The sequence below is a fragment of the Cricetulus griseus genome, chromosome 7, assembly GCF_003668045.3.
Source record: "Cricetulus griseus strain 17A/GY chromosome 7, alternate assembly CriGri-PICRH-1.0, whole genome shotgun sequence".
Classification (NCBI taxonomy): Eukaryota; Metazoa; Chordata; class Mammalia; order Rodentia; family Cricetidae; genus Cricetulus; species Cricetulus griseus.
In genome coordinates this window covers 13,856,606-13,878,843 of record NC_048600.1, presented here as the reverse complement: position 1 = coordinate 13,878,843, position 22,238 = coordinate 13,856,606, and the positions used below count along the sequence as shown (strand labels likewise).

General features: G+C 48.0%; 1 protein-coding gene across 4 annotated transcripts in view; it reads right to left on the bottom strand.

The window, feature by feature from the left end:
* Positions 1-3,442: 3,442 nt before the first annotated feature.
* Cib4 (calcium and integrin binding family member 4) overlaps positions 3,443-22,238 on the bottom strand; it is a 37,322-nt gene continuing 18,526 nt past the window's right edge. Inside the window, exons 3-5 of one of the 4 annotated variants that reach the window (XM_027424522.2) lie at positions 15,049-15,158; positions 14,177-14,265; positions 3,443-3,751 (exon numbers count right to left, since the gene is read on the bottom strand). In XM_027424522.2, coding sequence (XP_027280323.1) covers positions 3,715-3,751; positions 14,177-14,265; positions 15,049-15,158 — 236 coding nt within the window. In that variant the 3' untranslated portion in view covers positions 3,443-3,714. Of the gene's footprint in view, positions 3,752-4,923; positions 5,333-12,517; positions 12,714-14,176; positions 14,266-15,048; positions 15,159-22,238 lie in introns of those variants that run through there. The other 3 variants (XM_027424521.2, XM_027424520.2, XM_027424523.2) reach the window with 3 other exon arrangements.

Below are 22,238 nucleotides of genomic sequence, written 5' to 3'. Positions count from 1 at the left end.
TCTCCATGCCCTAGTACTGTGCCACCACACAGTAGGTTCCCAGAAAGGTGGCTTTTAACTTCTGTTCTTCTTGCTCTGTCTTTCTCTCACTCAGTCTGTCTCTCTCTTAAATGAATATGCAAAGATGAAAGCAGTCAGTCTTCCCAAGTCTAACACCCAAGGTTACCATTTGGTGAAGCCTACCTTAGGTCTGAAAAAAGGACAGTTGTGAAGTCACATAGAAGTCATTTCATAAAAATACAATCAGACCTTATTTGCTATCTCAAAATGAAAGTGTGAAATTTAATCTCACCAGGGTGTAAGAGAAGGAAACTGAAATAAAAGGAAAGACCAGGCAGACTTTAATAAATGTCAACTCATCAGAAAAAGATATTAATCCCTCCAAGATCCTTGGATCTGTGGGGGTGGGGGGTGGGCAGGGAAAGAGTGACTAAAAGCCAACAAAGGCTGAATCATTATGTTGTGTACTTTTGACGGCATTTCCATTTTTGACGGCATGGGTTGACTGTTCAGAGACATTCTTAGTGTGTTCCTCTCTCCCCTCCACCCACCTCTCAATTTTGGTTGCTCCAGTTATTTTTACCTTGACAGGTTTTATAACATCAGCTTCTGTTCCACAAGCAGCGCTCACCTGGCTGCTATTCCTAGTCGTGTTTGTGAATAGGTTGGGAGATCACCAGCCTTCCTGCTCACAGAGCCTCTGCTTGACTGAACTGAGCCGTTCCTTTGAGTCACCCCTCGTTTGGCAGGGTTTGTCACTGAACACTTCTTTTAGGGAGAGCCTTGTGTATTTTGTTTTCTACATCTTCATGCTAAGAAAGGATACAATGGCCACTTGGCTGGTGTGATTGTCTCAGGTTGTGCTTCCTGTAGAGTGTTCTCTACAACCCACACTCTTCCCTCCCTCATTCCTTCCCTCCATTCTTTTCTCTCTCTCTCTTTTTTTTTTATTGGTGTGGTGTCTTAGGGTTTTCACTACTGTGAAGAGACACCATGATTATAACAATTCTTATAAGGAAAACATTTAATTGGGGCTTCTAGCATGGCAAGGCAAAGCATGCATCCCTCCTTCCAGAGAAAAGGAGCTGTAAGCAGCTCAACCTTCTGGTCAACTCACCCCTCAGATGCTCTCCCCCCATAACATAGCAGCAAGAGAGTCATGAAGCTCCAGTCTCACTGGGACTAAGGAAAGATGAAGCAATACCTCCCTCTCATACCTACTGTCTTCGGTTTTGCTGTTTATTGAATCTCCATTTTAGGAGATTTCCTCTATAGCACGAGACATCTCAGGAACTCTGTTTCTGCTTCTCAGAGTTGCTTCCTTCCAAACAGGGATTGTCATTGGTACAAATGAGCCAAAGACATTGGATGGCTTTGAATGGCCTTGATTAAACCAGTAGAGGTTTATGGTTCAGTGGTGGGATGGAAGAGGGATTGCGAGGAGTCAGGAAAGACCAGGGTTGAAGAAACAAAGACAGAAGTTCTGTGTCATTTGTTAGAGAAATAGAGACCTAAAGGAAGAGAAAAGGGTCAGATGTGGAAGGCAGCAAAGTATACAGAGCTTCACAGTCTAGAAAAGACTAGGGCACATCTTTAGGCAGAGGGCAGAAGTGAGGAGAAAAGGAGACATTAACCATGTCAGGGAGGGAAGAGGCTGAGAGAAACAGAAGAGACCTGACAATGAGGCAAGAAAGGTAGACCCCAGACCCAGGAGGGGATGAGCTATGGTAGAGAGGAGCATTCTGTCTACTGAAAGTGGCCAAGGTGGCCACACAGGCTCACAGGGGAGGCAACAAAGACCCCTGGGCCCTCAATTTCTATGTCAGAGGAGGCATGGCTGTCAGCAGGAAGTCCAGGAGGACCCAGAAGAGAAAGGGCTCTGGAGTGGATGGAAAAGTATCATGAAGAGCCCATGATGAAGTCAAAGAATAGAGGGAAGGCGCTAGAGAGAGACCCGTGAAGCCAGTGGTGGGATCTCCTAGCTTGGCCACCTCTGCGGTTTACATACTGCTCCAACCCAGGCACAATCCTTGCTACCAGATCCCAAGCAGTTCCACTGGTGGGAATGACGGGACCAGAAACCTGAGGGACTTGAGATATTTTGACCACAATATATTTGGAAAGCAACCAGCAGGTCTTTCACTCTACAATTTCTCTTGCCATTTTTTTCTGAAGATACAGGGAAGGAAATCATATATTACTGCCTAATTCTAGGCCTACGCCTGTTGTTAAGGAAGCAGAGGCCCAAGGGGGCCTCTGGAGACAGAGAACTCTTGGGGCAGGATGAGTGTCTGGAATGTAGAAACAGACAAGCTGTAGTTCTTTGTACCTTCAGGGCTTATCTGGGATTGCCCTGGTGTGTGGTTGGATATCAATTCTCAGGAAGGGTGGTCATTGCCTAGGGCATGTATTACAAGTTCCTGACTTTCTGGTGTCTGTTAATCTACATTTAACTGTACCCATCACCACTACCGTAGACACTATCTGCTCATCATTTTGTCTGTTTAATAAACAGTTTGTTTTCTCCCCGCATATCATGTGCCAGACCAGGTATGAAGAACTAGGCACTGAGATCTTTAAAACAAACCCATCCTGCATCTGAGAAGCTCACATCTGGTGGAGGGCATGAAGAGGTGTAGCGATCTGAACAGCACAGAAAGAGATGCAGGTGATGGAGGGAATTTTAGGATGCAAAGGGAACAGATACCCATTTAGACCTAGGAGAGGGAGAAGCTCTTAGGTGTGTTATTTGACAGGTCTCAAGGGACCATTTAGTATCGGGACACAGAGCTTTGTAACACACTCAGGGAGTAGAGTCGGGAAGATATCTGAGTTTGAGACCAGCTTAGTTCTAATCAGCCAAAGCTACATAGTGAGATGCTGTCTCAAAAAAAAAAAAAAAAATCAGGAGGGAGTGGAATGAACAGTGCCCCTTAGGCTTGTGATGTCAGGTGACCTTGAGATCAGGTTGGCAGGGCTTTAACTTCACTAAGGATGTGATGTAGGGCAGTGCAGTGTCTGGACTCCTTGAATGGATTCAAGGAGCAGAGGTTTGAGCCCAGTTATGAGACCAATGATGCTGTAGTCAGTCTCAATGAAGGAGATATGACTGAGCTTAAGTGATATTGGTGGAGTGATGGGCTTGCTGTCTGATTGGACGTGAGGGAGGTAGATGTCTGCGTTTTCACCTGGACAGCTAGGGAAAACTCATTATGGAGTTAAGGCCAGATTGTTGGGCAAAGTAGGAGTGAGAAGTCACACCTTGGAAAGATCTTGAAAGCTGTGTAGTTTGCTTTGTGCTTGAAGAGGACTCCTAGGCTAGATTATGGTTACGGCCATGGCTTGTGTGTAAGAACAGACCCCAAAGGAACCCCAGCCATTAAGAGCTTGTGAAAGGGAATTTAAAGGAAAGTTTAAGCAGTAAAGGAATCCATCAACAACAGAAAGCTGATACACATGTAATTGAACAAAGGGACCAAGTTCCAGCCCCTACAAGTGAAAGAACTTGGCATCTTTGACCATATGGTTTGGACTTTACCAAGGAATATACAGGAAAGGGGTCGTGGAATCTCCCTTTGTAGGTAAAGAAAGCTGCTGAGACCAGGTGTACATCAGGGGTAACTCTGCATGGAGGTCCAGAGAGGCCGTTATGTGAAACTATGAAGGTAAAGCCTGGATTTTGTTGGAACTCTCAAGATGTTGGAGATGTCACATCTAGGATGTCTGCCAAGAAGATAGTTGTGGAACCAGCCTAAAAGAAAGAAGTTGTGCTGCAGTCAACAAAGCTGAAAGGAGTTGGAGATCAGGAGAGCACTTTGACATCAGACATGGAGATGCAGAATTTTATGTTTTCCCTGCTTGTTTTAGGTCTTGCTTTTTGATCCATTATATCATCACTTTCCTCCCTTTTGGAATGGTAATGTATATTCTGTACCACTATATGTTGGGAATATGTGACCTGCTTTTTGATTGTGATTTTTCAGTGGGTTACAGTAAAGTGATTGACTTAGTCTCAGAAGAGAGTTGAACTTTGGACTTTCAAACCGTGTTGAGACTGTGAAAGTCTATAGGGACTTTTGAAGTTAGATTAAATGCATTTTGCATTATGGTATAGTTACAAGTCTATGATGGCCATAGTGAAATGTGGTGGCTTGAATAAGAATAACCATCATTGGCTCATATATTTGAATGCTTAGATAGCAGAGAGTTAAACTAGTTGATAAGATTAGATGGATTAGGAGGTGTGGCCTTGTTGGAGTAGGTGTGGCCTTGTTGGAGGAAGTGTGTCACTAGGAAGTGGGCTTCGAGGCCAGTGTTTCTCTCTTCCTCTCTGCCTGGGGATCAGGCTATAATCATAGCTACTGCTCCAGTACTATGCTCCCTGCCATGATGGTAATGGACTAAACCTCTGCAACTCTAAGCAAGCTCCCAATTAAATGCTTTCTTTTATAAGAGATGCCTTGCACATGGTGTCCCTTCACAGCAATAGAACAAGGCTAAGACAGAGGTAGACTGAGAGTCTGAATCCAGCTGCCTATCACCCACATAAAAGTTTAAAATCCAAGTATGGCAGAACACATCAGTAACTTGAGTACTGGGAGGCTGGAGGGTTCACAGTGCTCACTAGAGAGCCAGACCAGCCAGGTAGGCTCCAGATTCAGTGAGAGACCCTGTCAGGTGGAGAGCAATGGAAGAATAATGCCCACATTGACCTCCGACCTCCACATATGTATGCCTCCTCTCTCTCTCGTGTGCGCTCTCTTGCGCGCGAACGCTCTTGCTCTCTCCTCTCTCTCTCCTCTCTCTCTCCCTCTCTCTCCTCTCTCTCTCTCCTCTCTCTCTCTCTCTCTCTCTCTCTCTCTCTCTCTCTCTCTCTCTGTCTCTCAAATGAATGGAAAAGGATGAAGAGACTCAAAAGAATGATCAGGGAAGTGGGTACAAAGAACAGGGTAATGGAAAGTGACATTTCCAGGGTGGAGGAGAGATGCCCTCTGCACTAACAGCAGAGAAGCCATCATCGGCAATTCCGACAGCAGCACGAAGGGGAATCAGGTGTTGGAAGGTGAGGAGTGGAGGGCATAGTGACTATACAGACTGGAAAGCTTCGGGCTGTGTCTGATGTGCTGGGCAGCCTCCCTCTGTAAGCCTCATGTAGCCAAGGGTCTCCCATCTCAGAAGAGTCACTAAGGCCTTGCTTTCACATCTTCTGTTCCTCTTGCTGGGCCTCTTTTGGCATCAAAAGAGTTGTTCAAGGGTGGTTAGCACCACAGATCCTTGGTAAGGCTCCCAGATCACTTGAATAAGCGTCTTGTGAGTCCATGGAAAAGTCAACCTGAAAACCACAATTATCTTGAGGAGGAGTTAGAAGAGGGATGAATGGAAAAGACGGAAACCCAGCACTCATGCATGATATTTTCAAAAGGAAATTTAATTAAAAACAACACAACTCTCACCTAAAATGAGAGGAGAGAGTTTATTCTAGAGCCAAATATGAGTGTGTGTGGGCCCAGAACTCAGAGTTATATTACTCTGAATTCCGTGTTCTGACATGGTGACAGGTCAATGAAGCTTTTATAGTAACAGAATGAAGAAAGTCATAAGTCACTTTAAAAATGCATTGGTGGAACTACTGAGTAGGAGCTTGGAGCAGTTTCCTCTGTCATGGTCCCCACATGCTATCTGACAGCATTCCTACTCAGCCCTTTGGTTGGTAGAAATTAGATTTTAAGTTAGTGCACTCAAAAGGGTTTTACCTATTAGTCGCTGGATATGAGGTCAGACACAAAGGTGGACAAGGAATGACTGTTTAGAGGGCTACAGATAGCCCAAGATGGAATGTGATTAGGCTCTGGACCTGCAACATCCCCACCCCTCCAATTCCAACCTCTTCGATTAGAACAAAGTTTGAATCAGCTACCCAGCCTTGAAAAAAAAGTTTAGTTGAAGGTGCAACTCCTTTAGGGAACTTTGGTTCATAGGAACAAGACCCAGCGAGGCCTGTGCTGCAGAAAACCAAAAACCCACAGCATTTCACTGCCAAGCCCTGCCAATGTCTCCTATTCTCTCCGCCCCCTATGATAAGATAAATGAGATGACTGTAGAAGACCAGGGCTAGACAGAGCCCAGAGTCTTCTGCCTGGCCCCTGAAGAGCCGGGGGATCCGTGCCCTGGTGATTTGCCTGTAGGCTCCCTGAGAGGTTCAGAGGCCTATGGTCTAAAGGACAACCACCCAGTCAACCCCTCTGTGCCAAGGAAGCAGCCCAAAGACCTGTTCACATGACCTCCTCCAAAGACCTGAGCAGGTTAGTGCTCTTTAAGAATCCTGTCACAGAAGCCAGGAAGTGGTGGCTCACATCTTTAATCCCAGCACTCAGGAAACAGAGACAGGCAGATCTCTGTGAGTTCGAGGCCAACCTGGTCTACAAAGCTACACAGAGGAACCTTGTCTCGAAAAACAAACAAAAAGAATCCTGCACAGCCAGAGGGACACAGGAACCCTCAATTGCCAAGAGCCTGTCTAGGAACTGGCTATGGATGTCATGAAGTTGCATCTTCCTCCACCAGCCCCCTCCCCACTATCCCTACAGGTATAAAGGCCATGTCCCCGGTGTGGCTTCCTCCTTTGGCTCCCCTTATGGCACCATCACCTTCAAGTACTTCCAGGACCTCCGTAACACAGCCTTGGAGAAGGGCTGTGCACTCCTCAGTGGGGGCCGCTTTCCCACCATCTTCTCCCCTAACCCCACTATGGTGCTGGCCAGCCACATAAAGAACTGGGATCGCTGGCTGCATCTGCCCATCTACTCCCCACTCAACCTGGACATGGGGCGGAACGCTGAGGTCACTGACTTTTACCAGGTAAGCTGGCCACAGTCACAGCCTGGGAAGGCCTGGATGGCTGGGGGTGTGGTGGTGGGGGATGTCTTTTCCAGAGTTTCAGGGCCAGAGGAGATCTTCCATATCCCAGGAGTTTCTGCGGCTCTGTCTTGCTCAGTTCACAGCCAGTGTAGTTGGGGAATCTTCAGGGGTGCTCCTGCCCCTTCCTTCTGCTCCCTCTAGTCTTTTAACTCTATGGTTCTATCTTAGTTTCTATTGCTGTGATAAAACACCATGACAAAAGCAACTTGGGGAGGAAAGGGTTTATTTGGCTTACCCTTCCATATTATAGTCCACTATGGAAGGAAGCCAGGACAGGAATGGGGAGGCAGGAACCAGAGCAAGAAGCCCTGGGGGAAATGCTGCTTACTTGGCTTGCTCCCTGTGGCTGCTCAGAACTACCTACCAGAGTTAGCACCACCCACAATGGTCTGAGCCCTCCCACCTCAATCATCAATCCTGAAAATGTCCCACAGGTTTGTCTACAGACCAAACTGGTGGGAGCATTTTCTCTATTGAGGTTTTCCCATTCCCAAATGACTCTAGCTTGTATCAAGTTGACATAAAACTAGCCAGCATAGGGTACTTGCTTGCTTCTTACCTGAAGGCCCAAAACAAACCCCAGGGAAAAATCATACACAATCTAAGGCCCCACTGGAATTTACTGGTACCCACTAAACCTCCACAGTCTCCATTCCTCTAAGAATGTACCCTGGGTCATCCTTAGCCCAGATTGGACCAAACTGCCTGATGAAGAGATGAAGATGAAAGGGACCTATCCATACTTGGTACTTCTGTTTCTCTGGCTCATCAAGTGTCCCAGTACAGCACAGGCACACAGGCCTGTTCCCTTGGTTGGATTGAGGGTTTGGTTCATGCTAGCTCTAGGAGCCCTGTTCTTTGCAGCATCTTCCTTCATGCCCCCCCACACACGGAGAGAGAGAGAGAGAGAGAGAGAGAGAGAGAGAGAGAGAGAGGGAGAGAGGAGAGAAAGGGAGAGAGAGAGAGAGGGAGAGAGAGAGGAGAGAGAGAGAGAGAGAGAGAGAGAGAGAGAGAGAGGAAGAGAGAAGGGAGAGAGGAGAGAGAGAGGGAGAGAGAGAGAGAGAGAGAGAGAGAGAGAGAGAGAGAGAGAGCACCTGGTAGGAGGAAGAACACAGACTGTGCTTGATACCAGAGCAGGGGACTTGTCTGAGGGAGGAACGTTCCCCAGGGGCAGGATGAGCCGATGATCTCAGGCATCAAGAAGCCATGGGACCATCTCAGTGTGTCAGTGGAAGCCTTTTCCTCCATTTTGACTCACACAGACATACCTGCTCCAGGAGTGAAGGAGAAGCAGAGCTTGTGTGGACATGGGTATGTGTGTTTAGGACATGTGTGTGTGTGGACATGGGTAGGTGTGCTTAGGGCATGGGTGTGTGGACAGCAGATAGACATGTATTTGTTAAGCTGGGATTTCAGAACTTCTATTAGTCACTTGGTCTCATTTACTCACTGTAGCAAACCTGATATGTGGGTGTCAACATACCTGATGGGCAGAGGAGGAACTGAGGCTAGAGGACAACAGCTGGTTAGCCAGCCCTGAGGTTGGATCCCTGGGGACTGTACCAGGAGTATGGGGGAGACTTTTTACTCCTGACTAGGTATAGCTGAGCACAGGTGACACAGTAACAACCGGTTGTGTGTTCTTTGGCCGAGCTGTAGAGAGCACAACAGCAGCGGATGTACTACCAGGACAAGAGTGGCATGATGCCCCGTGTTCCCTACTTCGTGTTGCCTGTGAAGGAGCGGGACCAGTACCCCCTACCCACTGACCTGTGAGTGTCGCCGTCTTCCTCTCTGTTGTGAACATGGATGCACGCATGCACGCATGCACACACACACACACACACACACACACACACACACACACACACACACACACACTCATGGCACCCATTCTTCATCCAACCCTAGAGCCCTGATACTCAGAACCAATTAGCAACCTAACCTGTGGTGCCTGCCATCAGAAGCAGTTGCATTGCAGGGAGGGTCCCAGGTCCAGCAACTTGTGGAGGAAGAATGCCAGGAACCTGAGTGGGCAGAATCAGAAAGTGTTTTCCTGACAAGAGGCTTATTCCACAACCTTTGCTAGTGAGAACCTGCTCACTGCTTCCTCTACAAAGGCCCCCTCTCAAAGCTGCACCAGTCCAAACCTGGAGCTGCTACTGCCCTCTGGTGGTTGAATAGGATACTACATTGACTAGAGCCAAGCCATCCACTTGCTACCCCATCTTCTAGCCCCCTCTTATGGAACCCAGTCTGGGATGTTCTGGGAACCTAGTCACACATCAAGGACTTGAAGATACCTTAAAAGCCTAACTAGACAAGTAAAAAATGCAAGAAAGTGTGTTGCAGCCTAGCCCTCACACCTGGGGCTATCTGGGAGAGTCTTGGCCCACCTCCAGGGAAGACCTACTTTGCCCTGCAAGGTGAGCCAGGCAGAGCCACTCACTCCTGCCATCTGAGGGATCACTCATTTATTCCTAAGTGCCTATGGATGGGTTAGGGTGGTGACTTATCCTTGGGCTAGAGACCAGCAGTACTCCAAGCCCATTCCTCACTCCACTCTTGCAACCTACCCCTCTCCATCTGGGGAGGGGCTCTTCAGAGGTCAGTGGGAAGGTCTAGGGTTTCTAACCCTTCTTAACCCCTACTCACCTCAAGAGCCCGGCTTCAGCTTCCAGATGTAGAGAAAGCAACTGTTCCCACACAGTTTGATAGACTTTGCAGACATTGTCTCACTGCCTCTCTGTAACATAGGTGGGTCTGTTGATAAGTAGGTAAGCTGAGTCTGGTGAGGACCTCAGGAGTTGTGCCGGGTGGCCTGGTAGTTGGAGACCCAGTCTGGGAACCTATGTCTGCTGCAGTCAGCTCAGCCTTTGAGTGTGACCGTCTCTCTAATGAGGCGGTTCTGAGCCAGTGTGTCCATGGGGACAGGTCTCCTGAGTTCTTACCAGATGTGCTCTTGAATCTTCAGATCCTTGTAGCTCTCTCTTCACTAAATTACCCAGTAGTCTGTGCTTCTGACAGTGCCATTTCTGACCCAAATAGTTAATTGTAAGTGGCTAGGGAAGGTCAGTGATCAGTTCTATAACCTGGAGCATCTCTACCTTTTTGGAATTCCATAACCACCACCACCACCACAATCATTTCACCATCATCACAACCATTCTCCTCACCCATCATCATCATAAACACTATCATCACCCCCATTACCTTCACCATCATCATCACCATCATCATCTTTACCATAGCAGCAGCAGCAGCCATCTCCTGTAACGGTTGAGTGTTTACTCTTTCCCTTACATTGTGTTAAGTGCTTTGTATGCAGAGCTTCATTTAGAACAAAGCCAATGAGGTTAACAATAACAGCACTTCATTGTTACATGGGTTTGTTTCCAGCAGGAGAAGGGACCAGAATCCATAGTCACATGACTTTGCAGATGTCACAAAGCTATTGGGGGTACACAGGGCTATGGTGAATATTCTTGACCCTCCCCACCAGGCATTCTGCTGACAATGGACCCATCCTTACCCCCAGGCCTCCTCTGAGCCCGAAGGATAAATGGAACCTTTTAAGAGTGTCCTCTGACTACGTGAAGCCCTGCCAGACCTTCCCATCAGGGAAGAGGGTCTCCTCACAAGAGCGGCAAAGGAGGGACCGATACTTCGAGTTCAGAGCCTGAAACTAGACTGATGCCAGGGAGCCTTTGCCTGACCAGGCTGGCTTGCTGGCAATAAAACCTCCAGTCACAACCATCCCATGTGCCTCTCCTTTGGATCCTGTCACTACGCGTGAAGGTATCCCAAGTGACTGGCGGAGAGCTAAGCCTAAGGGATTCAAACTAAGACTCCGTGTCCAGCTGCTGTGGGCCATCCAGCTGCTCCCAAGTTGATGTCAGTGGGGCCAGTGGGTCTGACAAAGGTCAGGCTCACAAGGCTGCCCTGGCAGTCACTCAGGTATGGAGACCTCACATCTGCTTAAACTGCTATAATTGAGAACACCCAGCCCGTGTCCCTAGGTGGGTACCATGGCTCCCAAACAATTGCCCTGGGTGTCAATGTTCAGCTATGACTTTTTCATTTTCCCTTTACTCGGTCTGGGAGCCCAGCCCATGGGATGGCTGCTCACATTCCGATTTGGATTTCCACCCTCAGCTAATTGGCTCTGCAAACACCTCAAAAGTGTGTGTCACTAACTCCCTGGGTGTTTCTTAGTCCAATCAAATTGACAATCAAAATAAACCTCACACATGGTAAGGCATATCTTATGATAACATGTGAGGACGGCATTACCCGCTTCACTGAAGACATGGAACTTCCAGAATTCTGAGAAAGTTTCCCAAGCACACACAGTAAGGAAATGGCACAGACAAGATTTGAACTGGGTCTTTTGGGGGAAGTCATCTGTGTATCTTGTATTCAGCATGGACAGGTAGGAGCTAGCTAAGTAAGTATCTACCTCTGAGCTTATGTCTCCTGTTTTTTTTTTTTTTTTTTTTTTAAATTTTTTTTTTTTTTTTTTTTTTTTGAGACAGGGTTTCTATATGTAGTTCTGGGTGTTCTGGAATTTGCTCTGTAGACCAGATCCATTTAATTCTGCCTCCCAAGTGCTGGTCTAAAGGTGTGCACCACCATTGCTGAGTGAACTTATTTGTTGAAGAGCTACAGGAGTTAGCTGGGACTAAACTACTCTTTACAACTTGGCCACAGGGAGTGGGTGCCAAGGTCACAAGCCTAGGTGACCTTTGAGGGTCAAAGACTGCTTCTGACCTCCTGGGAGACTTTGACAGGGCAGAGGGCAGGACATAACAGCCCCATAGGTGGTTCAGAGGAGGAGATCTCAGCTTGGGAGTGTACTATGCCATTGGGCTACCCCAGCATCCCATCCCCTCCTGGATATGATCAAGGGGACTCATTGAGCACTGGGTACCTATTGCCTCTGAACAGGTGAGTCAAGACCTAAGGACAGGATTCAAGTGTACACTGTAACCAAATAACCCTTCCTGTGTAATTAGTGTTTATCTGCTTCCTTCCGGACCAGGATGAGGAAAACCGAATGCCCAGCAGGTAGCCATCTGGCAGCTGCCACAGTTCTCATGATGAGCTTCTCATGATGAGTTTCTCTTATGTCCCAGAGTCTCTGGCCAGCTGGACCCCAAAGTGTCCCCAGAGTCGCCAAATTCATTGCAGGGCTTGGCTGAATAGCAAAGCAAATAAGCCCTAAATGCTGGTCACACATGGTCCCATCCCCAGAGCCCAAGGGTGGCAAGCAGGGCCAAGATGTCTTCTCTGTGGGAGGAAGACAGAGAAGCCAGGCGCCAGCTGGAATGACAGTTATGCGCACACATCCTTGACACTGCCCTGCAAGACTGTGGGACACGGGTAGGTTCCAGAGGAGGGAGGGTTGAATATTTTCTGAACTTCGTTCCATCTGGCTCAGTCCCCTCCTCCGACACAGGTTGAGGCTTGAACTCTGTCCTCGAAAAAACTGCCACCCTGGCTTGCCTGGAATTTTTGGCAAACCCCAGCCATAGAACGAGCCACTCTCAACACTAACTCCCAACGTAGGACCCTGCTTTCAAAAGGCGGTGGGGACGGATGGGCTTAGGAAAACATTATTTATTTAGTAAACAATAGTCCAGAGGTGAAGAAGGGACAGAGATGGTCATACGTCAAATCAGGTCCCACCATGCCAGGGCGCAGGGGTCTCTCTCAAGGCTGCTGGATCACAGGGTTGCCTCCATATCAACATCCCCAGAAATGAATCCGAAATGAACTGAAAGAATGAATCTCGGCTAGCCATTTCTATAGATAATGATCGCACACACACACACACACACACACACACACACACACACACACACACACACACACACACACGCACATGTGTGGAAGCCAGAGAGCAACTTCAAGTATGGTTCCTCAGGAGCCATCTACCTTATTTTTTGTTTTTAGACAAAATTCTTGCTGGCACCAGGGAGCCCAGTGGCCATCCTGTCTCAGCCTCCCCAGCCTTTGTATTGCAAGCATACTCGGCTTCTAATATGGATGCCAGGGATCAAACTCAGGTCCTCACAATTGTGTAGCAAATGGTTTACCAACTAAGCTATTTCTCCAGTTCCTAAACTTTCTTAAGCTTCTCTTAGCATCACCAGAACACGCATGGTTTCTAAATTTTGGGGTGCCAGAACTAAGGGAAAGAAATGGGAATGATTTAGTCACAAGTGCAAGACAAATAGGATTCCAGCACCAATGTTGTGTGGGCTGTTGTGGAGGATGAGGAATTTTGTCTAAACCTATGTAGGTTCTGCCCTAGCCACAGCCCTCTGGTAGTAGCCATGATGGAGTCAGAAGCCTTCATCTCCATCCTTGTGGTTGGAAGAGGCATGGACCACCTGACCCAGCTGAATTCCCCTTTGAGAATCTAGAGTTGAGCTGAGACACATGAGAGTCATTGAAGCTCAATCAAAATGAATCCTAAACTGTTATGCTGACCTCCAAGCCTGACAATCCAGAGGTGCAGGTGTGCAATGGAAGGTAAGCGTAGAGTCGAGTCGAGCCAATAGAGGCAGAGATGGGTTGGGGAAAGGGGGAGGAGGAGAGGAGAACAAGCAGCTGTCCAGGCTCCTGGCAAGGTTCTTGCTAAAATTCTAGAGAGACATGTGGGCAGATGCCGCCTCAGCACAAGGAAGGCTATTCTCTTCAGTCATGGCATGGACCATCTCTAGAGAGGATGTGTTTGCTCTGAATTGGAAGGAACCAGAAGACTGGCAAATATGGCCTTGGAAACACAGAGGGCCGTCACCTGGAGGGAGTCTGGAGCAGGCATCACTGAGGCCCTTCTGCTCTCAGGTGGAATTAATTGCTTCTCTTGTGACTTCACTGTCACCCTTACACTGCTAAACAAACCCTCTCTACCCATCCCCCCAAAGCTTCCAGTGTATCTGGGTAACAGTGGGTGACACTCAGGTCAGATGTGATGTAAACAGATGTCCTGGCCATCAGGGGTAATGAGGTGGCACCAACCCCACACATGGTTTATAAACCTTGGAATCCTGTCATCCCTTGTCTTGGTTCCCAAGGTTAGCTGATTTCTCAGATGCTTCAGTTTTACTACTTCTGAAAGAATCAGTGGAGCCCGGGAAATACATGGCTTCCATGGCAAGACTGAGATGTGCCATTGGTCTAGGGGACACTAGGGGGAGTCTTCCCTGCCTCCAGCCTTGCTGGACAGCCCCTTCCCTCCAGAATGCCTTACTTCATGAAATCTGGAGATTTGGCCATTGCATGTTCGAACTCAGAGAAGGACAGCATGTTGTCGTTGTCCAGATCTGACTCGCTCAGGACCTGGTGGAAGGAAGGAGGTTGAGAGAAGCCCAGGGTCCAACAGGAGATTGGTCTCAAGAGGGAGACAGACAGTGTAGAGGGACTACACAATATGGCAGAGTGTCTCAGAGCCCCTCCCCCACAGAGAGGTGAAGGTGTGTGAACTAAGGTAGGGGTGGAGGAGGCGTCACGGCTGGCCTTTTTGGCCTTTTTGGAAGGATTCTCTTCAGTGGCCCCCAGCACCAACATGACTGTGAGGGCAGTAGACCCCATTCACCCCATCAGCCGGGCGTAGGTATGAGCCCCGAATTGTAAGAAGCCTGAGTCAGGCAGGAGGTGGCACTGTCCAATCCTGAAATCCTCGGGGGTTCTCCCAACAGAGAGCTCATGGGCCTGTCCCCATCTTATATTTTCAGGGCTGTGTCCATGGCTTGCCACTACATTTGGGCACTGTGATCCTGATGAAAACATGGGAGGGGACGTTGTGATGTGTTCATATGATGCTAAGCTGCTGTGCTCAGACGCCCTCAGTGATCCATGTACATGGGCGGCTTGTGGGTGGGTGGGGGGAATCGAAGATTCTTATTGGAAAGACAGACAGTTGAGGCATACTTCTCTCCACTGTGTGCGCCCACTTCTCAGGGCCCCACACACTGCCCATCCCTATTGCAGCTGCCGGGGGAGTATGTGCCACCTGCTCCAGGCTTAACTCTGGATCCCTTCCCAAGAAGGTGGCCTGATATCTGGGGGCTTTGGGTGGTCGCCTAGACCCTCAGGCTCCACCCTTCCCTTCTGGAGACATACATGGTGGGTGACATCCATCAGCAGGTCCTCAGACACATCATCACTGTTAAGCAGTCTTAACACGATTTTCTGGAGGTCGTCTTCATCAATGAAGCCATTCTCGTTAAAATCTGCAGGGAGGAGATGGAGGCTGAGTGTCCCTGGCTCATGGAACCGACTCTTATCAGTCTCTGGGAGGCCAACTAGGGTCCACTTGCCCCAAGTAAGTCTAGAATCTGGGACATGGCGGGGTGTGTGCCTACTGTGTGCTCAGATGTGTCCTTTCTTAATTTTTGTAAAGAGGACACCAAGGTTCAGGTGTGATGTAGCTTGTTCGAAAGGCTAGGACGCCAGAGGGCAAAGTTCAAGCCCACCTAGGCTGACCTGGCCCCACATCAAGGTCCATGCTATGGGGTGTTCATTTCAGAACTTGGAAGCCACCTTGTGGTTTGGTGGCAGAGAGCCAAGCACAGTATATGAGTGAAAGGTGGCCTGGATTTGGGACCAAAGGCCTTGGGCATTATCTCACGCATCTGTCCCTGTGTGATGGTTGCCTGTGGGACCTGGACATGTGTCCTGTCTTCTCAAGGAAGTGGGGCAGTGGTTCGTGAAGCTTGTACTACTAATGGGTTGGCTTCAAGAATTCCAGCTGTTCCCCAGACAGTCAGGGGCTGGAGCAATATTCCCGACTAGAGCTTGGCATCTTAATTCTGATGATGCCAAGCACAAAGCAGTCTCAATGAATAAATGGATGAATGAATGTCCACTTCAATCTGGTAAGTGATGGGGACATGACTAAACTCTGTCATTTAGATATTACAGGAAATCTGTGCTCTTTACCACTCAAGACTGTCTTCATTACAGAAAGCTACCAATTTTTAGCTGGGCAGAGGATCATCCAAACAGAACACTTTCCCAGCCTCCCTTGCTGCAAGAGGTGGCCAAATGCCTAAGCTCTGCCGGGTGGCATATTAGTAGAAGAGGGCAAGTGACTTATGGGAAGGTCTTTGAGATAATGAGGTAACCATGGAAATAGAAGGCAAAGCAACAGGTAGGAGGAGCCTGGATCCCTAATGTTGGACAACTATTTTCAGCTTCTCCACTATAATATATAATATTATATATTATATATAATCCCAGTTCATTATTTGAGCCTCAGTTTCCCTGTCTGTAAAATGGGGACAATAGTTGTACTTCTACAATGTGAAGGTTAAATAGGAAATACATAACCATCCCTTGGCATGAGTCTGGAATACAGAAAACTCCGGTTAGCTGAAGCCAGGGCTTAATTCTCTATCAAGTGCTTATTGTTGAGTACTAAAAAATGAAAACCTGAGAGGCTGTAACATCCCACCTTGAAGAATGGCAGCTAGAGTCTAGTGGGTTGTTAGGGAAACTGAGGCCCAGAGTATGCTGGCACCACAGAGTTCTTTTACGGCAGAGGCACAGGCAGAGTGTGCATATGGATGGTACAGTATATCCCTGACTGTATCTCCCAGTCTGTGACTGGAGCCCTAGTCTGAGCTGCTCTTGGGTGCCCTCCCTGCATAACCCCTGTGCCCCACAGGAAGTGAATCAGAGGAGCAGGTTAAAGGGGTGGAGGCACCGAGCAGACGCAGTGACGGTGCACTGCTGGTAAGAAACTCTGCAGCCTCTCCCCAAGCCCCTGCAGTGTCCCCAGGCATCCTGCTGGCTTAGCTCCCATATGCAGAGACTCCAGAAAGTGACATGGTTTTGGTCCCAAGCCATCAGAAAACAGAATAATTTGCTAGAGTAAATGTAGTCCTGGGTGGTTCCTGTCCTTTGGGGATGCAAGGGCAAAGCAGTCTTGGAAAGGGTTAGGGCCAGGGAGTCTACATATTGGCTGGGTCCCTGTCTATGCTGACCCAGTGGTATTAGAACTCACACCCCATGACTGATCACCTCGGTGGGTGTGGGGGGCTCTCACGTGTTCTCAACACTGAAAGCTTAGGGAACTGGATGGGCTAAGGTTTAGCCTCCAAATCCCTCCAGAGCATGCTTCCCATGAAGCACTGCTGTAAGCTAAAGTTAACTGCTTGCAGACCAAGGGCAAGCTTTCAATAGTTTTCCTAGGCTTCCTCCACAGCCTCACCTAACCACTGGCACTTCTGGTCAGGCCTTGGGAAGGTATGGTAAGCCCTGCTACTTGCTTTCTACCTGAGGAGCTATAGCTGGTACCAACTAGATCAGGAAGGTGTGGCTGAGATGTTGGTTTCTGACAAAAGTGATTGACCTTCCTGTAGGTATGGAGAGATGTGACATTGATCACACAGAGGCCAGCATGTCCCTCAAGGCAGAAACTGGTACCTAGGAAGTGAGCTCCAGGAGTCAAGGTTCTCTGATGCATTCTTAACCAGTAGTCATTCTCAAAACAGTTCTTGTTCAAGATGACCCTGGGTTCAGATGAAAATGCATGGCTTTCCCATCTCTGTGGCAGCCATGGGTGGCCGTATGACATCATTCTGGCCCCTGAAATATAAACTGAAGTGTCTTGGTGGTGTTCCAAGAGAGCTTGGGAAGGGCTGACTTATGTGTGTCTTTGGATGTAAATTTCACCTTTATTCCTTCTCCCATTCCCCTCTGCACCACTTTCCCTGCCTAGAATAAAGATGAGAAGTCTGTGGGCACAAAAGCCATTTTTTTGTGACTATGACGGCAATAGGACAATAGTCTCATACCAAGACTTTACAGTTGAGGAAGCATAAAGGAATCTGGGCCCTTGCTGGAGCCATCATTCCAGACTTCTATCATCTGTCTGTCTGTCTGTCTGTCTGTCTGTCTGTCTGTCTGTCTGTCTATAACCAGGGGTACTGCTACATATAGCTGGATGCAATCCTAACTGATACATCAAACTAGAGCAGGAGCCTCCAAATCTGCTGCACGTTAGAAATACCCAGGGGGCTTTGTAAAAGACCACAGGCCAGGAGGATGGTATCTTGATACCATTCCATCAAGTTTTGTTTTGCTTTAACTCCCAGGTGAGTATGCAGTCAGGTTTGGAAGGCAGGAGGCTAAAGCATGGGCCAGAGATTGATAGGGGTGCGGGGGTGTGTCTTTCTAAGATGTAGATTTGATTTCAGAGGTGTAAGTGGGGGCAGAGGGTCTGTATCTTTGGTAAGCTCCCTTGCAGCACTGATGTGCCTGGCCCCTGAACCTCATTCGGAGTCATCAGGTCAAGAGTGTTGAGGGGTCTTTGAACTTTTGCTAGATTCACTACCATGACCGTTACCAACACATTCATCTCCTCTGTCTACCTTCTTTGCCCTTCTTTTTAATTTCTCTTCTTTCTTCCTTATAGGCCATCACCTTCAAACTTACTGAGCAGCTTCTGGGTACCAGGCACTAGAAGCAAGGATCCTGGAGTTCTGTCTCACTCTGAGCTGACAGCCATGTATGGTTACAAACCATCAGAACCCAAAGAGGATTCTCATTTGTCTGGGTATCCTGGATGCAGGCTGGGGCATGAGTCCTAGGTATCTATTATCTATTTACACTGATGATTTAATTGAGCTTTTTTGTTGTTGTTGTTTTTTGTTTTTCGAGACAGGGTTTCTCTGTGGCTTTGGAGGCTGTCTTGGAACTAGCTCTTGTAGACCAGGCTGGTCTCAAACTCACAGATATCCACCTGCCTCTGCCTCCTGAGTGCTGGGATTAAAGGCGTGCACCACCAACGCCCGGCTAATTGAGCTTTTGAAAGGTCTTCTGCTTGGGGTCCTCTGGGAAGGGGAATAACTTGTACTTTAGGGGCTTGGAGAAGGATGGAGGAAGATACAAGGACACTGGGGTGGTTTGGAATGTCTGGTCTCTGACTTGTCCCCAACTACTCTGTCTGCCCTCTAAGGACTAAACATTGTCATTTCTAAAGCTAAGCAAAGTTGGCCCTGTATCTAGAAGATGCTTGCGAGCATCTACTCCCCTGATGGGTTTTGGGGATTTTGTTTCTTGGGATCTGGAAACCATGGGAAGGTAACAGAGCTCACTCCTTCCTAGCTTCCTTCCTTCCTTCCTTCCTTCCCTCCTTCCCTCCCTCCCTCCCTCCTTCCTTCCTTCCTTCCCTCCTTCCTTCCTTTCCTCCTTCTCGCCCTCCCTCCCTCCTTCAGTCAAGACAAGGCCTAATGTATCTCAGTCTGGCCTTCAGATGCTGAGGGCCTCCAGCTCCTAGTTAGCACAAAGCCAGAGGCCAAAGGTAGGTCCATGAACACAAAAACTGTGTTCTGCCAGTGGCTTGAATGGCCTTCCCCAGGCAGCCATTCTCCAGATGGGGAGTAGCTTAGCTAGAACTTTGACTGGAGTTTTATGAGACTTTAAGAGGGGAATCCCTGGGAGTGGTAGTGCACATTTTCATTCTAACACTGAGGAGAGAGGAGCAGATAGATTTCTGTGAGTTCCAGGCCTATATAGAGAGACCCTGCCACAAAAATTAAATAGATAGGTGAATAAATAAATAAATAAATAAATAAATAAATAAATAAATAAATTGAAATCAGAAGCAGCAGCAGAAGCAGGGGGAGGTGGGAGAGGAGAAGGGAGAATGATCCAATTAAGCCAAGCTTGGATTCTTAACTGGCAGGCCCCCTAAACCATAAAGTGTGGTACCTAAAGCCACTGAAGTTTGGGGGATTTTTTTTTTTTTTTTTTACTCAACCCAGGCAGACTAAGATCCACAGTCCCTTATCTATTGCTTCATGAGCTAACTTTCTGTGCCTTGCAACCCATGCACTCTTGTCTGAGGTGAGAGGCCTGAGCTGGGCCAGTGCTATGCTAGAGTCTTGTCCTAAAGAGTGTGACAAGGACTTCAGTCAGCACAGTTGCCACATCTGGCAGAATTGTGGTGGCGTCTTGCTAGCTAGGACTCCTGGGAACCAGAGCATATTCCCTGGGGATGTTTGAGCCAGCCTGAGTAAAGGAAGGAGGAAGCTGTAGGAGCGGTGCATGCGCATAAACACACACACACACACACACACACACACACACACACACACACACCACACACACACACACACACACACACACACACACACACACACACACACACACACACACACCACACACACACACACACACACACACACACACACACACACACACACACACACACACACACACACACACACACACCACACACATACACACACACACACACACCACACACACACACACACACACACACACACACACACACACACCACACACACACACACACACACACACACACACCACACACACACACACACACACACACACACACACACACCACACACACACACACACACACACACACACACACACACACACCACACACACCACACACACACAACACACACACACACACACACACACACACACACCACACACAACACACACACACCAACACACACACACACACACACACACACACCACACACACACCACACACACACACACACACACCACACACACACACCACACACACACACCACACACCACACACACACACACACACACACACACCACACACACACACACACACACACACACACACACACACACACACACACACACACACACACACACACACACCACACACACACACACACACACACACACACACACACACACACACACACACACACACACACACACACACACACCACACACACACACACACACACACACACACACACACACACACACATACACACACACACACACACACACACACACACCACACATACACACACACACACACACACACACACCACACACCACACACACACACACACATCACACACACACACATACACACACACACACACACACACACACACACACACACACACACACACACACACACACACACACACACACACACACACACACACACACACACACCACACACACACACACATCACACACACACACATCACACACACACACACACACACACACACACACACACACACACACACACACACACACACACACACACACCACACATACACACACACACACACACACACACACACACACACACACACACACACACACACACACACACACACACACACACACACACACACACACCACATACACACACACACACACACCACACACACACACCACACATACACACACCACACACACACACACACACACACACCACACATACACACACACACCACACATACACACACACACACACACACACACACCACACATCACACCAGGCAGGACTGCTGAGCTAACAATATATGGTGTGTGATTTCATTTTGGACTGGAATTCACTATGAATTTGTGTCTTGCACCAAATTTAAGACATTTAGGGCCATTAGTTCTTCAAATATCTTTTCTACCCTTTGCTTTTGAGACTCCAATTGGATCAAGTGGTTGTATATTTGACCTTTCTAACTCTGTGAGTCCCAGAGGCCCTGTTCCTTAATTCCCTCAATATTTGTTCTCTCTGTCATTCAGATTTTTTTCTCTGCATCTGTCTTCAGATTTACCCTTTCCTCCGTTATCTCAATTATCCTGTTAAGCCCATCTGGTGAATTTTGGTTCTGGATGGTTTTTGTGTTTGTTAGGCTTTGTTTGGTAGCAGGGAATGAACCTAAAGGCTATTGCATGCTAGGTCAGGGCTCCATCATTGAGCTAAACCCCGGCACTCTAGTTTTATTTTTTTGTAATATAGACTTGTTAAGTTTCCCAGGTTAGCCTTGAACATACTGTGTAGCCCAGGCAGACTTTGACCATGTGACCCTCCTGCCTCAGTCTCCCAAGCAGCTGGAATGACAGGCCGATGCTGCTAGGCCCAGCCCGTTTAACTCCTTCTCATAGTTGTATTTTTTTCTGATGAGCTTTCATATCTTTTCATTTTTGTGTGTGTGAGCAGATTTACTTTATTGGAAATGGTAGTTGTGATGGTCAATCTTATGTGTCAGTTTGACTTGGCTGAGGAGTGCCCAGATAAAGACAGAAAAAAAATGATTTCCTGGTGTGTCTGTGAGAGAATTTCTGGAAGAGATTAGCATTTGAATCAGTCAACTGAATAAAGAAGGTCACATTCAAATCTGCAGGCGACAGTCCCTTCATGGCTCAGGGAGGGCAGCCTCTGGAGGCCTCACTCCTGAGTCAGGAGTTATTGACAGTGGGGGGAGCAGAGTGATTTTCTTCAGTAGTGTAGCCACTGGCAAATCGCCCACGCTTGTAAATAA